Here is an 18,211-nt window from a genome sequence, read left to right on the forward strand (position 1 = left end):
GAACTTGGTTTTGTTTTTTTTTTCTTTCAATATTTTTTTTGACGCTGAGCATATGATCTCGCTGTAATGCATGTAATATATAATATAAGTAAATAGTATCCACTCGAATCATAATTTGTATGAAGAATGTGTGTAATGTGAGATGGTCTCGTTCTGCGAAAACGTCATGTCGCAGAAGGAGGCCGCGAAGCGGGAGCGTTAGAACAGTGCTTCCGCTGACCCGCTTCGCTGACGAAGACCGGGGAGAAGGCTTCGGCGCTATGCAAACCTTCTCCTCCCGCCGTAAGTGTCACCGGGGCTAATGGGTCTCTGTACCCAGCGTCATGCCTTCAATTGCCATTGCACGCCAATTATTTAAAACATAATTCTGTTTGACTTAACCGAACCCTGACTATTATAAACACGTTAATTTACATTTTAATATTTAATAGGTATGTAATGAAAATCTAGTTTTATTAAATATATATATAGGCTTTGAAATGTAATTCTAATTCCGTCTAATTTAAAGATTTTATGTGTGCAATTCAAATGGGCACTAAGCACGTAAAAATGCTATTTTCGTCACAAATTTAATTCCACGCTTGCGTAACCGCTTGTTTTGAAATATATATAAATACAAAGATTATGATAATATTAATATATGTATCGCGCGGGCGAATTCGTCTAATTTTGTCGTATAACGTTTTTCTTTTCGGTTCATACTTTTTTTTCACCCTGGAAAAACGCATTACGCGTTTACCGCACCCGCCACGTCGGCGGGTGTACTGGTGGCGTACAGAACACACTCGCGTAGAGTGCCCAGCTTGGGCGGAGCCTCGCGCGGTCCTATCCACAGTTTTGGGAGGGGACTTTTCGCTTCCGGCCCTCGTCGAGACGGCCGGAAGCGAAGAGATCTGGGCGGCAGTGTCCGCGTTTGGCGACACCGTTTTGTCGCAAAAAGAGGCGGCAGAACGCGAGTGAGAGGACGACGTCGACTCGCTCCCGCAGAGAATGAGGAGACCGGATCGACGGCGAAGTGCCTTTGCGGGCCGGACGCTGCCTTGAGTGCATTGAGAGCAGGTGTGTGTGATTGGCGGCGGAGCCAGTTTATTGATCCGCCGCGGGGCATCGAGCCCTGACGCCCAGCCTCCAGTGGCGGACTCGGGGGAGTCCGTGCCACTAGGCAAGTTTACACATCTAATGAGGAAAAGTGACACCCCCTATTGCCAAGTATGTGGTGTAAAAAGATGACGTTTCACACTTGTTATTGGCATGTGCTCGTAACCACAATTTGAGAGAAACACTAAAATATGAACTGAATTAAAATTTTATGAATATTGTTGTTTTCAATTCTATTCTTAGTAAACCTTCGAGTGTTTTGGCAATTAAAGTATATGAATTTGTTAGTGATTCTCTCAAACTGAATTAGATTTAGTTTTTGAGCCTTTTTGTTTTAATTTAGCGTGTAGCGATGGGGCCGACATATAGGCTGCCTACAAAGGCTCCTTAAAATATATGTATATACACAACGGAAAGTCAATATTTTGAGCCTTTTATTTCCAAAGGTTTTATTTAAATTTTAAATTTATTTTAAAAAATTAGGTTTAAATTCTCTTTTTTATATTCAGCGTACAGCGATATATAGCTCCATATACGGTTTTGTTTATAAAAAAAGTTTATTGAAAAATAATTAATACGGTTATCCGAAGGTCATAGAAATATTACCTTTAATTTGTTAAGCTAACAAATTCTCAGACGCTCTCCATGACCACTCGTTTTGTGTCTCTTTCTATTATTTTGATTGAGTTTAATATCGTTATTTCAGACAGCATAACAATATACATTTAAGAGTTATTGATGGAAACACAGTATTCATACAAACCTACAAGTTTGCATTGGACTCTACGACGGCGACTTTTCATTGATTTGGAATGTATGACTTGTGTTCCTCGAAGATAAAATTATAATAATAGAAAGAAATTTCTTATACTGTAATGTGTAAGCTTGTACATAAGCGACTCGCGTCCCACACAATCGAATGCTTGGGAAAATTACGAAATATAACAATAGCATTCAGTGCTACCAACCCGCACTGGAGCAGCGTGGTGGAATAAGCTCCAAGCCTTCTCCTCAAAAAGGGAGAGGAGGCCTTTAGCCCAGCAGTGAGACATTCACAGGCTGTTACGGATTAACGGATTCAGTGCTTTCTCCCACATGTCATAATAATACCTAGGACATATACTAACCAGCAGTCTCAAGGATGATAATGACATTAAAAGGGAGAGAAGAGCATTGTCAATAAAAGCTAACATAATTGTCAGAAGATTTGCACATGCGTCAAGGGCTGTTAAAAAAATTATTCCGCGCTTACTGTACTTCTTTTTATACATGTAGTTTGTGAGCTAATTATACATTAAAATCATACAATGATCTTTATGTCAATGTTCAATTGTATAAGTAGTAGATAGTAGTGTTTATTTTATTTTATTTTTTGTAATGTTGTATATGAGTCTTGCTACTCGAATAAATAAATTATTATTTTTATAAATAATTATGCATTTCAGCGCGTTTTGATTTCCAGTTCAGTTGGATTGTCGGGTCTTAGAGTGACCGTATATTATTTTATGTTTCTAGCGTTATTCCTTCGAGTTTTACTGACAATACTTGGTAATTCCAAGGTGATTGAATGTGATCAGGTCTAGTTATTAGTTTTTGTTTAACAAAAAAATATGTTTTAATATCGTAATGTATGCGTAAAATACACTTAAACTGAGTCAGACCAAAAACCTCATGCAATTAACCAGATTTATTCGCTCATTTGGTTTTGAAAAATCGAACAAATAGTACAAAAGGGTGGCAGAAAGTATGTGTCGGCGTTACAATTTAAAACAATACAGAAAGGTACTTAAAAAATATAACAACAACAAAATATATAAATGTAATAACAGCCGACGTCAGTTTAAATAACCCGTACAAGTACAATGGGAGTACTATATAATGTACTATTCTCAACACCGACTGTTTCCATAAGGCGTAACTTCTGTTCTCCATGTCTTCTTTTACGATATATTTTATAACTCCGTAAGTCCATATTAAAACTAATTCCTTCATGTCTACAGATGAAATATCACAATTGTATATCACTTTGTCAGTTTCCGATAACTTGTTGTGTAGACTCAGAGTGTTCGCGTCGTGGAAGTTCCATTCATTGTTTGCGAAATACGCTAACGCCGACGAAAGGGATCGCACCAAATTATATACCTTAAATAACCTGAAAACAAATTATACATAATTTTATATTTTTCTCCTAATTTTTATGGTGTACGTAAAATATAATTTGTTATTTTGTGAAAAACATATATACTTATAGGAAAGTTAATATTTAGTTTCAACCAAGCAATAACAACTAATCTTAATAGTTAATGATTTAAATTACAAATAAAAACATAGTAAGAAAAAATTGTCTACCATTACCGTTTGTGTTCGTAAGAATAGTGAGATAAATATGACATATAAGCTGGCCAAAACGCAGTCAAAGTGATTATATAAGCATCACCTGTTGTTTGGTCTAGTGATTAGCTTATATAGCTTAGATCTTAAAATAAATTCTTGGGTTTTTCTGACGAAAAATTAGAAGTAGCAGCCTGGAGTTGGCAGTATCTACAACTACTATCATTTACCTCGGAAATGTCGTTATGCGTCGAAACTATTTCCAATCGAGTGGGATTGGTCTTCTGATTGGATTATGATAGAGAGTGCATTTGTGTTTGCATATCTTATTGCACTATAATAATTATGTTATCCTGAACTCTTTCCGTTTGTATCGGATTGTCGTCCCATTGGATTATGAGAGTTTGGGAATAGAAAGTGCACCTGTGTTTGCGCACACACTTGTGCAATATATGTCCTGACCTAATCTCTGGCCAAAATCGCACTGGAAGACATTATTATTATAGTATGTTCTGCTCAGTAGACTAGCCTCACTTCAAAATGTTCGTGTGGCCAAAATCGGTCAAGAGAAAATCAATAATCAATCTCTCTTTGCTTAAAGCACAGCACTCTTATAATAATATTAACTGTACCTTGCTTTTTGTCCAGTCAACAAACAGCATCCGTCAATGATAATAGCAGGAATGTAATGTAAAATCAATGTTAGTATTAAGTACAGAAGCTTGTATGAGGTGACATGTACGCTGCAATACCATAATGCTTTTGTCGGTGCAAGAGCCCTTGCTTCATTACACATTACATCAACATGTTCCCCTGTAATGCGAAAAGTATTTATGTCGGAAATCTCTAATGATTTGTCTCAAATTTTGCGTTCAGATAAGCTTTTGCTTTTAAAGTTTTTCTATATTAGAACTAAACTATACTAGCATTATAAATGTGTAAGTGATTTTCACTGCTAAGCCAAGATGATAAAATTTGGTATGAAGCACACTTGAAACCGAAGAAGGACATAGGTTACTTTTTATACCTAACATATAACGCGTGGGCGAAACCCAGTTGTTCATATGTTAGAGCCGAGCTTAAAAAAATATTTAATAGGTAGGTGGACTTACACATCCAAACATTTGATGTGAGAGGCATATTTTATGGTAAAAAGAGTAGTAAAAAGTACGGCCTGCATAAGACGAAAGTTTGAGTCCGTTGCCTTTTGTTTTGTCTTTTTTTTTACACATAATAGACAAACGCTTGACCGTTGACTTGTCTGATCTTAAGCATAGTCACGGTCTAGGATGTAGCGCGCCTGCCCAGAAGGAACCCGTTTACCCTGGATTTAAAGACACCAACATTGTACCTATCAGGAAATATGGACTCAGGCAAAGCATTCCACAGTTTCGCAGTGCGAATAATAAATGGATGGAAGTGGACTCAAAGCACTTCGTACGTAGGCGGGGAAGTTTCACTGTGTACGTATAGCGCTTTGATCGCGTTTGCCTGGCCGTTCGATAGTAAAAGGGGACGGAAGGAATTAGTTCATGTAATTCCTGCGCACATTCTCCGAAATGTATCCAATAGAAGACTGAAAGTGATGCCACCACACGTCGTTGTTCGAGACTTTGGAGTCTAGACTCGACCAATGTGTCGTCTCCTATCAGCCTCCTTGCACGCTTCTCAATCAACTCTAGGGCCCGAAGGTGGTACTGAGCAATACTCCATACAAGACCTCACTTGTGCTTTGTATAAGCTGAGCAGTTGTTGTGGAGTAAAGTAACGTAAAGTAACCTTGGAGAGGATACCAAGTTTTTTGGGGGGGCGGGAGGTCATTTTAGCTTTGGACTCAATAAAAGAGCCGAAATTTAGAGTCGACGTCGACGTCTCCTAATAAAGCCTCTTAAGAAAATATTAAAGTATTGGTTTTTGTAAATATATTTGAGGATATAATGAAAAGAGTTACAATATACTCGACAGGTGTAACCGACACGGTATGAGATGAGATTGATTGATGACATTAATTCAAGTATCGAATCCATTGCCCCTGCAAAAGGAAAAAGTTCATGCGATATTCGAATGCGGCAACCGATCGTCTATTATTTATAAATAACTAGAAAGATCAATAAAATTAATCGCCATGTCTCCCCTAAATGTCATAGCAGTCGGAAATTTTACTAATGCAGTTTAACATATTTTTTTTAATTAAACCAACAGATAAGTAAATCCTTATATCGATTTTCTGTTCTTGTTCGATCTTGTGATAAATAAACTATGCACTCGATAACCAAAGTATTAAAATTACTAAATTAGATGTAAATGTTATTCAATTCGCTGATCCTCGATGACCCATAGATATATGTTACAGCTGATGTGTGTTGGGACATTTTAGGTAACAAAGCTCTTGGTTACAAAAACTAAAATTAAAAAAAAAACTTGAGTACAAATATTTCTAGCAAGAGTAAATCATAGCATTTCTACATAACATTCAAAATTGGGGACAAAAATAGAAATATACTTTATACTTTATTGTACACCACACCACAAAGAGAAAAATACAAAACATGTATACTGCCTAAATAAATGTACAATTATGGCGACCTTATCGCTGCATAGCGATCTCTTTCAGGCAACCAACGGTGTAAGTAATTACAGATAGGAGGTAGGTGGTGGTATGAATAAGATAATATTAATATTTAATATAAGTAATAAAAAATATATTAAAAATTAACTTAAAAAGTTTTGGTACTTAGAAGCAATCCCTATAATACGGAAAATCATTATTAGAGCGATTCCCTTTATATAATACTTACAAAAAGTCCTTTGATTTCTTTTGCCACTAACTGTATAAACAATTGGCTGTTGGTTTCCCGCTATATATCTGTCGTGTGTCTCCAACGCTGCAGTTATCATTGTATTGGTCACGATATCCACAGGTACAAAGTCGATTTTTATATTATCAGCCAATAAAGTACGCATAACGCCTAGTAAACCTCCAAGAATTATCTAATAATTAGAGAAGTAATATAACTATAGAACTTGCAGTCAGGTCTTTAGGCTTTAGGGAGTAGATGTGGAGGAGGACGAAGGAGGAATATTAGGGGAATGGTTTGTGATATTGTGATGATGATTTATCTCAATCAGATTTCGCACCATAAATTTTTTACATAAGGTTTCTTTTTCATAACATTAGCTCATCGGCTCTTCTCCAATATAAGTTTTATAATAGGATTAATTTTATATTAATGACGGCTGCTCACCCCGCTTGGCCCAAACGCATTTTTAACGTCAACCCATCCGAGAGTTGGCTCCCTGTACGCAGATATCACTAGAAGAAAAAACATATTACTGTTGGGATTATGCCCAATTAGCCAATAAGAGTAGTAGTTGTCCGGGGATTTACCGTAGTTTTAGATAATAAATGAAGAGTTAGTATCAATACGTACTGGACAGTACGCCAGTAAGCTTCGTGTATTAAAACATAATCAAGAGTCGATGTTTCGTGTAATAACAATACCAGTATTCATGCATACAAGAAATACGATATATTCCTTACAAGAGGTTGCCACATATAAAGAGCGTATTTATATCTATTTAGTTAAATTTTAACATGTCCAAAATTAAATCGTTTTGTATTTCTTCTATAAATTTGTAATGCGTATTTTGTTTTTTAATTTAATTTTAGTTATATAATATATGAATAATAATGTTTTAATTAAAAATCCCAATTATTGCTGGAATTCAGGGCTTGTATAGGATTTGTAAAAAAATTATCTAAATAAATTGCCTATCAGAAAAACATAAAGCCATAAACTAAATTTCTTATGATTCTCGACAAGAGTACCTATTAACTTGGAAATACAAGAGATTAAAATTGGATGTATGTCCTTTTTTAATCAAAAAAAAAGTAAACATTCACACCCGGCCATCTGATTCCAAACTAAACAGAGCTTGTACTATGGAAACCAGACAACTGATATACTACATATACCACTTTCCTTTTGTAAATACATACTTATATAGATAATTACATACAGACTCAGGACAAACAGACATGTTTATGCACACAAATGTCTGTCCTGGGTGGGAATCGAACCCACAACCTTCGGCGTGAAAGTATCTACCAACTACAACAACCGGCCCGGCTATTGTGCGCATAATACACCACCGATGATCAATTCAAGGTCAAGGTATATTTTAACTCTTGCCACTGGAATAGACTTAAAGTAGTTTCTGCAAAAAATATCTTGGTTTTCTTATTCCATATAGTTTACCGATTGCTGGTCGAACGATGCAAATAGGCAAGTCTTCTCCCATGACCCTGACGAGGTCTTCAGCGACTGCTTTTGTGATGGTGTAACTGTTTGGCCATTGATCCAAAAATCTTAAAAGTGAAAATAAAACATGAGTAAGCATTCTATTTTAGTTATGAAACACAAACAAACCTGTAAAATATTAGTCATTACAAAACTTATAATATACGCAATTTAATTTGACCCAGCTGAAGCTAGTTATGAAGGGTTTACGATCAATAAAAAATTGAACACAGTATTTTTGACACATACGACCACAGTAAATAGTAATTTTATACGATCTTGTACTCACGGTTCGATCATGGCATCAAGTTTATCGTCATTCACACATTCAGCGAGTTGTATCATTGTTGCAGGAGGTATTGGACTCTGGTAGAAATCCTCTTCAACATCTCCTTTAATACGATCCTTTGTGGCGTGGCAGTACGCTGTAGACACGTGGACAACCGATCTATGAATAAGATCAATAATTAAATACATTTATCGTAAGGCAAAACTACAAAATAATATTTAAATAAGAATTATTGGCTATTAGTTGGACACAAAAGGCCTCGAACGTAAATGTTCTGCGACGGACACGTGCTTAGGCATTAAAAATATGAACTTTTGCAACTCATTTTGATGGGAAAGGTTGTCGGAAGGAGAGGTGTTGGTCGCAGAAAAAAGTCTTGTCTGTGCAACCTAGAATGGACGGGATTTGCGAGTGCTGCCAAGCTCTTTCGCCTCGCGAAGAACAGGAAGAAATATTCTAATCCGACTACCAACCTTCGCTAGTTGGAGAGGCACTCGAAGAAGATGAAGAATAATAAGAATATTAATATTTACTAACTTTAAGTGTTTGCAAGCTTTAGCTAATTTTAGCATCTCTCTGGTCCCTTTAATGTTGGTAAAAATCGCCACCTTTAGAGATTCGCGAAAATTTACCGACGCTGCAACGTGAAATATTATGTTGACCTAAAATAATAATTAAAAACTAAAATAATAAATAAGTTACAAGCTAGACTTAGCACAGAAACACTAATAAAAGTTATAAAGATTTAAAAGAGACAACCATTTTTATAGAGACGTGACGTTGGCATTATGGATGCTAGCCCAAAAAGCAAAACATCGTGAGGAAATCTGCATGTGTCAGAGCCTGGACATATCTACCAATCCGCGTTGGGGCAGCGTGGGAGAGTTATCTCCAAACCCTCTTTTCAAAGAAGAGAATACCTTAGTTTTACAGTGGAATACTGGTTGGGAGTGTATACACTTCCAACTTCAAGACTCCGGGTTGCTACTAAGAATTTTCTGACAGAAAAACCCAATAACTTTTTATTGGGATTTTACCCGACCTAGGAATTGAATCCAGGACCTCCAGGTCTGCAATCTTACATCAAGCCACTAGACCAACGAGGTAGTCCAGAGCATATTGGCAATAATAATAATACTTAAGGAAGACTTATATTAAGTAGCTAGAGTATATTTCAGTTATATGTTGCGCTGAAGTAAATTACAAACTCTTAAACAATTGCAAAAAAATTACAAATAGTTTTCTTAAATTTAAGTCCAGAGTAGAGAATTCGATATCCCGAAATCCCGAGACTCGAGATATTAGTCAGTCTAGATTTAGAGAACCTTAGTAAAATCGCCTGGTTACCTCATCACGCAGCCTCGCCCAGGTCTTTTCATCAATACAGAGGTTATCTTCGCTAGAATCGCCTTCTACAATCTCGAGTTTGTTAACAAAGTTCGGTTGTTCCATAAGAAGTTCTTCGACAAGCTAAAATGAAAACATTTTATGTAATAAATACTATTTTTTTCTGCATCGTTAGTCAAGCGGCTTGAACAGCTGAGTTTTATTATCACAATGTCTCTTTTTTTATAATAAAGGTAGGCGGACGAGCATATGGGCCACCTGATGGTGAGTGGTCACCAACGCCCATAGACATTGGCATTGTAAGAAATGTTAACCATCGCTTACATCACCAATGCGCCACCAACCTCGAGAACTAAGGTGTTATGTCCCTTGTGCTTATTATTACACTGGCTCATTCACCCTTCAAACCGGAACACAACAATACCAAGTACTGCTGTTTTGCGGTAGAATATCTGATGAGTGGGTGGTACCTACACAGACCACATCCGACACAGACCACATCACAGACATTAAGATGATTTCATAGAAAATTAACCAGTTTTGTAACTAGTTAAACATATTCTTAACAATTGATCATAAGGATTCGAATTCCTCGTTTCGCTAACAATACTGTGTTTTTGAGTAAAGATCAGTCCAATATATTAACATAGTAGCAGATTGAAGATAGTAAGTTAACAAGTTGGCTGTGACACTCCCGTGGAAGTACGTTAAGCCGCGGGTACAAACCAAATAACTTCTTATTGGCGCGACTGCGGATTGATTCAGTAACTTAGGTTCAGCTACATAAGGTAGCCGTGTGATACAACATGACGATCACGACCGCTCTGACAAGAGAGCAACGACGAAGTAGGATTGCAACATACCGGATCTCCAACAACAGCTTCGAGTCTTTCTTGAACAGTTTTTCCTTTTTTAACTCGCAGCAACATGTAGACTTTTCTGACATTAGAGGATCTAAAAATTTAAACGACATATTTTAATTAAAAATAATCGAGGTCTTGAAAAGGATTGAAAGCTTTAGGATAAGGTCTAATTTTTTATGGTATTGTTATTATCAGTCTTTGTATACAATACCTATATACTATTAACATATTAATTGTCACTGAGTTAACTGACTTGGACCTTACTCACACAGCCTTGAGAATGCTATCCTATGAAAGATATCGTAACGAGACCATAGACAACTTTTAGTACTTTTTATAGTTTTGACGTATTCCAAATATCCCCCTATTTCACTTAAAGCTTATAACACTTATTTATAACACTTATTATATATTATTATACAGACACGAAACCTGGAGACTTATTAGATACGACTGCACCGTAAGACGACACTGATAAGACTGACGTCACAATGTGAGTCTCACATTTTACCGGACAGTACTTTTTATAGTTTTGACATATTCCTAACATTTGTCTTTAATGCATACATTATATAATAATATGATTATAAGATTATCAATGATAAAAAAACGCTAAAAAAGGATATTGAAACAGCAATTAGTAGTAGACGTCCAAAGACGACAATAATGAGATATTTAATAACACAGGTGTACGTCTTATAGGTAAACTTATTTTATTATTGCAAACCACAACCGATAATTCCATATTATTTTTCATGTGTAGACATCTCTGGAACTGGGACTTCGAGTGTCAGACGAGTAAGTTTAAGATTTCGTGCGTCAGATGACGTCAGCGTAAGATTTATTATTTACACATCAATTATCGTGAGTACTTGGGCACTTACACCATTTGTCAACAATATATATTCTCATATATGTACGTAGATCAATAAATCCATTGTATAATAATATACTGTTTATATAAGGAAAAATATATAAAAATATTTTAAAACTGCTGATATATGGGCATACTATTAATACTAGAAACATAATATAAAATTGTAAACTCATAATTCCGCTGGCATATATGTCAATAAGTCTTTTTACTCTTTATAATTGCGCTTTTTTTCTTTTTGATCTAACCTCGGCTTCCAAAGCAGGACTGTTCAAGAACATTTATTATGAATATTAACCGCAATGTAAAACTGTTTTATTTTAAAAGAGCAACTACGCAAGTGTTGCTCTTTTTCCGTTTCCGTTTCTTCTCGCTAGAGGTAGCTTTCCGAAATGTTGCTAGAGTTAAAATAGCTGAATCACGCTCGATTGTAACGTTTACTTGAATAATTAAATGTACATTTTTCATTAATCTAGGTCTATTCATATATGCAAAATAGGCAAATGAATTTAAATTAAAATAAAATAACGGCCACTTTATTTACAATAAAATTTTGTTTTTATACTGGCATACATTGAAGCAAAATCAAATTTGAGCTCAAATTAATTCATTCAACGTCAGAAGCATTACTCTTGACATTATAGACAATGTAAAAAAAATACCACCGGTTCGCAAAATTTATCCTCATCTGAGAAAAGCCGGTACAAGAAACGCAACCGGCTTGTCATTTTAATAAAACAGAGAAATAACCAGGTGGCGATAGTTTCATTCCCAAGATATCATCCATCAACTCGTTATTTGTGTAATTATATTATATACACAAATGTTCCTTTACATTTTTTTTTAATTTAACGACACATGCTGTTTGAACTCTTTCTGTGATCTTGTTCTGAAGCCCCATACATTGACCCACAAAAGAGTTACTAATTCTATGAAGTACCATTAAAATAAATAGTCAATGAAAACACCCTAAAATAAAAGTAAACTTTACCTAAAGATTTTCTCGATCATGTGTTTTCCAACAAATCCTGACCCGCCAGTGACAAAGACCACAGCGTTGTCGTAAAACTTCTGCACGGAAGAGTCTCCGCTTGAAATTGCCTTCTTAATTGCGTCATTCGTTGCTCGCGCTTCTTCTTGAATAGCTTCGATGGTCCTCATCTTGTCTAAAATAATAATGTGGCAAAAATGTTTATACTGTGTGATAGCAACGGAGTACTCGCAAATTAATAACGTATATAAGTATTATATATAGAACGTTTATAAATAATTGAATAAAAAAAGTGAAAATAGAAGAATAAAAATCGAGCTTAGAAAGATAATTGAGAAAGGGCGAGTCGCCATACGCCATATTGGAATATTTAATGTCCTGAATCCTGTCTTTGGTGCGTAAAATTCAAATATTATTACATAGAAAATTGATAGCAAAATTTTAGGATTGGTTCACAGTTAAGAAGGGAAATCTGTTCAAGAAAGACTTAAAGCTACAAAAGATAAACTCCCATTCTTTATGACAAATATTAGGCCTTTTAAAGCTATTATCGTCGTGTTCCATTGTCGGTCGCACTGTAGCTTCAACTGTCTTTAAACTCTGCAAGCAAAACCCAGCATATATGTGCTGCCTCGTTGGTCTAGTGGTTAGGTATAAGGCCGCTGACCTGGAGGTCCTAGGTTCAATGGTCCTGGGAATTTTATGAACCCGAACTTATTGAAGTTATTTGGTTTTTCTGTAAGAAAATTTTCATTAGCAGCCCGGGGTCTAGAAGTTGGAAGTGTGTACACTCCCGTGCCTCGGAAAGCAAGTAAAGCCGTTGCGCGTCCTGCGCCCGAACTCTTTCCGGTCGTGTCCCATCAGATTATGAGAGCACATCTGTGTTAGTGTAGAGGACCTTATGTGCTTTATGAAATTCGGTAATATCTGTTGATTATGCTTGTAAGGTTATAACCGCCATGCAAACGTAGCGTTACGTGTTCGTGACCATTTAAGTGATAATAACAGTCTTGTAAGTATTACTTTAACAAAAACACTTCTAATTAACAATAAACGAGTATATATATGAAAAAAAAATACTAAATATTATTCATTAAAAACAATAAATTATCTAATAAAATGTTTATTATCTGGAAAGAGTTGAATAAACATTTTCTTTTTTTTGTTGGCGTTTTCAATAAATTATAAATTGCTGCTTTGTCAACTTTATAAACATTTTTTATGTTTTTGAAGTAAATAACGTTAAAATAAAATATCCACTTGTTTGTCGTATCTTATGTCATAATGTATAAAAATAAATATGGAATTATGAAACCATGTCCTTGGACTAAGAAAATAGATATATAATTAATACATAATATATATTATGACAAAACTCGTAAACATATTTCGTTGTTTAATTTATTATGTACAAAATTTAAATATCAAGCCATTAGCTTCCTTTTAAAAAGTGAATTATATAAGCTGAACGCTTCCGATTAATTGATTTGCAGCGAAATTCCGTAACAGCCTGTGAATGTCCCACTGCTGGGCTAAAGCCTCCTCTCCCTTTTTGAGGAGAAGGTATGGAGCTTATTCCACCACGCTGCTCCAATGCGGGCGGGTTGGTGTTATACACATGTGGCAGAATTTGAGTGAAATTAGACACATGCAGGTTTCCTCACGATGTTTTCCTTCAGCGTAAAGCACGAGATGAATTATAATCAGAAATTAAGCACATGAAAACTCAGTGGTGCTTGCCCGGGTTTGAACCCACGATCATCGGTTAAGATTCACGCGTTCTTACCACTGGGCCATCTCGGCTCTTTTTTCATATACAACACGTTAATCTATTTAGAAATAAATTGCTTTGTCACCAAGGAAATTTTATTTAAATATAATTATTTTTTACAGTATGTTTTTTGGTTGCATAGTTTAAGAGATAATTGAAAATATCAAATACGCGAGACAATTTTATTAATGTTCGGCCAACGTGACTTTTGGCAGTCAGGAAATCAATCATAGCACTCAGTACTAACCGAACCACACTCATAATTACATCACAAGTAAAAATGTTTACCGTCCAACAAAGTGAGCACGGGTCAGCTAGTGTACTACAAAGTATACTACATATATATAAGCACAATATCATTCATGATCTTCTAAACTATCCGCCCGATTGACTTAAAATTTGTCATAGTTACTCCGTAGACGCTCACTAAGAACGATTTTTACGCAAATCATATACAAAATACATTTTTCTTCATATCCGTGTGTTCAGTAATTCGGTTTAACTTTTATAAATAATAATAATCCATATATATATATACATATATAACACGGTATAATGTATAAAAATCTTACCAAACGATATTGAACCTAATTTACGAAACAATATAATGAATGTACCTAAGTGTCGTTTACAATTAACCAAATATTTTTTTGCTTTCCATTTTATACATAATGAATAGGCAAGTTCAAGTATAATTTTCAGGGCAATGTTCCGTGATTTTATAATTAAAACACAATATATTGATATAAAACAAATTGTATATATATTAGATATTTACATATGAAATTGGCGTTTCGTACGGGAGGTATATAAAGTCAATTTTTTTTTAACTCTCACTTCGAAAATGCCGATTTCCATACAACCTTTCATCCCTTTATTTTAACCCTTTAGGGCTGGTTTTTTCAGAAATCCTTCGTTAGTGGGTGTTAACATCATAAAATGCATCATCTACCAGAATTTCTAGTTGGCTGTGATTTAGGCTGTGGTTTGGTGAATCAGTCGGGACAAGAATAATATGTGTATAAGAAGATAACAACAAAAATACGTACGTGAGCTTTAACTTTTGATAGAGCAAACTGATTTTGATGAAACAAAGACTTGAAATGAAACTTGAAATACTTCTTATTATAATTTAGTTAATTCAATCTGTAATTTTTAGCCGTTTCCAAGATTAGCCTGAACAAACAGACAGACAAAATTTTTAAAAATGATCGTTTTGGTTTTATTAACTCGCAAATATATAGCTCGCATATATATTAACTTTAAAAGAGGCAGTTATTTTGAAATCACAGATAGACGCCACCATTTTATTTATTTGTATAAATTATTACAGTATATATATGAATATACGAATTTCATTATCGTATAGTTTCAGCATTAAAAAGTCATACATATATTCATTATTATGTATATGCATATTTAATTCTAAGGTTTTACGGGTTGAAAAATAAATAATTAATTAATACGATTGTCCTAACACATAGAAATATTTACATTTATTATACGTACTAATAATGTGGTTGCGTTGTCCGTGCGTTTGTGTATCTTTCTATTATTTTGATTGTTGTCGAGATGGCCCAATGGTAAGTACGAGTAAATCTTAACCGATGAACTTAGGTTCAAGCCCGGACGCACCTCTGAATTTTCATGTGCTTAATTTCTGTTCATAATTCATCTCGTGCTTTTCGATGAAGGAAAACATCGTGAGGAAACCTGCATGTGACTAAGTTCATCGAAATTCTGCCACATGTGCATTCCACCAACCCGCATTGGAGCAGCGTGGTGGAATAAACTCCAAACATTCTCCTCAAAACGGGAGAGGAGGCCTTAGCCCAGCAGTGGGACATTTACAGGCTGTTACTGTTAGTTCCGATGTGCCCGCAAGTACCCTGACAACATCTTAATATACACTTTAGGGTTTTTGATGACTTCTTTAATAGCGAGAAGTGTGGGGCGGCGAGATTACCTTCGCCCCAGAGAGCTCCGCCGAGCCAGAGTTATATCAACACGATCCCGCATATTTTTTTTACACTTAATAGGTAAGCGTTTGACCATTGACTTGCCTGATCTTAAGCATCGAAACGGTCGAAGATGTAGCACGCTCGCCTAAAAGAAACCTGTTCACTCTGGATTTGAAGACACCAACGTTGTACCTATCAGGAAATACGGACTCAGGCAAAGCATTCCATAGTTTCGCAGTGCGAATGATGAATGCGGATTCAAAGCGCTTCGTACGTAGGCGGGGAATTTCCACTGTGTACCTATGGCGCTTTGGTCGCGTTTGGCCGTTCGATAGTAAAAGGAGGCGGAGCATCCGATCCATGCTGAGGACGGCCATCACAGTGGTTTTAGTGGGTAAGAATCCCACATAACCCGGTTTCACCCCTTTGGCACCCGGGTATCTTTCTGAAAGTTTTGACTGCGAGAAAAAAGGGGTGTTATGGTAGGTTGGCCAGCCTGTCCATGATGGGATCTCCTTGATTATGGATCGCCATTTTTAGGTTGATCTCTAGCATCTCCTTGTCATCGTTCATGCCTTCACGAGTGTTACTACGGAGCTTAGACTGTCATCAGTTTTAATTTTTCTAATGCGAACATATTGTTAGCAATAAAAGACAATACCCCCATTGAGAATAAGTTGACAATACAAAACATAAATATATATGTTTAGTTTTAATGACATGAAAATTTGAAATATATAAATAAATCGCGTAATTTAAATGATTGAATATATAATGTGTTTTACATAATTTGCTAAAGTCGAGATGGCCTAGTGGTTAGAACGCGTGAATCTTAACCGATGATCGTGGGTTCAAACCCGGGCAAGCACCACTGAATTTTCATGTGCTTAATTTGTGTTTATAATTCATCTCGTGCTTGACGGTGAAGGAAAACATCGTGAGGAAACCTGCATGTGTCTGATTTCATTGAAATTCTGCCACATGTGTATTCTACCAACCCGCATTGGAGCAGCGTGGTGGAATAAGCTCCAAACCTTCTCCTCAAAAAGGGAGAGGAGGCCTTAGCCCAGCAGTGGGACATTAACAGGCTGTTACTGTTACTGTTACATAATTTGCTATGCTTTCCACTTCCGACTTACCTTAGGCTTTAACACACTGGGATCGTCATTTAAGAAAATGCAACATCACCGATTCGAAAGTAGATTAGTAGTAGTATCTCCAAAACCTTGTCCTCAAAAAAGGAGAGGAGGCCTTAGCCCAGCCGTGGGACATTCTCAGGTTGTTACTTACTTACTAAGCGTTATCAAATTGTATTTTAAGAAATAATTTAGTATTTAACGCAAAAAAAAAACAAAAATGCCTAGATTTTACTTCGTTAATTTCTTCTTTTTTTTTTTTGTAGAATAGGAAGGTGGGCGAGCATATGGGCCACTTGATGGTAAGTGGTCACCAAACGCCCTTAGACATTGGCATTGTAAGAAATGTCAACCATCGCTTATAGCCAATGCGCCACCATTTTTTATGTCCCTTGTGCCTGTAATTACACTGGCTCACTCACTCTTCAAACCGGAACACAACAATATCAAGTATTGCTGTTTTGCGGTAGAATATCTGATGAGTGGGTGGTACCTACCCAGACGAGCTTGCACAAAGCCTACTTTCTTTCTACCCAAACCTAGCATTTCCAAAAGGTCGACAGCAACTTCCAACAAAATTATCCTAAGAAAAAAAATCTGATAGGGGTAAGAAAATGGTAATAATAAGGGTTTGAAATAAAACAATCTTTAGGGGTATTTAACGATATATTGATATATAGTAATGTTGTTCACATCAGACTGGATATGACATCAATGCGCGCTCCTCGCATAACTACACTTACAATCATAAAAATAATAATTAATAATAATTAATAAAAGTAAAAATTAATTGTCCATTAATAAAAAAAAAGTAGGTAATAAATGCGGCGGTTTAATTTTAACGGTTTTAATTTCATCTGTGATTTTGACGCCAGATATCTCAATTGGCAACACTGATATTTTTTTGGAGACATTATTATATATTTATCAACGGTAAAAACGTTGCAAGAATTAAATAAAACATGCAAGATTAAATTTAAATAAAGAAATTCTACCGATAAGTTTCCATCAGTGTTGCCATCCCTTTACTTAGATGTCAAAATAGCTGGTAAATTAGGCTTTATAACCTTATACATACGGTTTACATTGCACATATACTTTTGACATTCTAAGGATGATTGCGGTTTATGAAACTTGCTAAGAAATCAGATCAAAATGAAATTTCAAAAAACAAATTCGATAAATTAAATTATAACCAAAATGGCGGTCACATATTATGATAATAGTAAAAACCTTTATTATAAAGTTA

General features: G+C 35.6%; 1 protein-coding gene across 1 annotated transcript in view; it reads right to left on the bottom strand.

Annotated features, from left to right (window-relative positions):
• LOC126778745 (fatty acyl-CoA reductase wat-like) overlaps positions 1-14,477 on the bottom strand; it is a 56,370-nt gene extending 41,893 nt beyond the window's left edge. Inside the window, exons 1-6 of the mRNA XM_050502368.1 lie at positions 14,438-14,477; positions 12,095-12,269; positions 10,230-10,320; positions 9,367-9,489; positions 8,557-8,681; positions 8,020-8,178 (exon numbers count right to left, since the gene is read on the bottom strand). Of these exons, the coding sequence (XP_050358325.1) occupies positions 8,020-8,178; positions 8,557-8,681; positions 9,367-9,489; positions 10,230-10,320; positions 12,095-12,264 (668 nt within the window). The 5' untranslated portion in view covers positions 12,265-12,269; positions 14,438-14,477. The remainder of the gene's footprint in view (positions 1-8,019; positions 8,179-8,556; positions 8,682-9,366; positions 9,490-10,229; positions 10,321-12,094; positions 12,270-14,437) is intronic.
• Positions 14,478-18,211: the final 3,734 nt, after the last annotated feature.

This window comes from Nymphalis io, chromosome 27, assembly GCF_905147045.1.
Source record: "Nymphalis io chromosome 27, ilAglIoxx1.1, whole genome shotgun sequence".
NCBI lineage: Eukaryota > Metazoa > Arthropoda > Insecta > Lepidoptera > Nymphalidae > Nymphalis > Nymphalis io.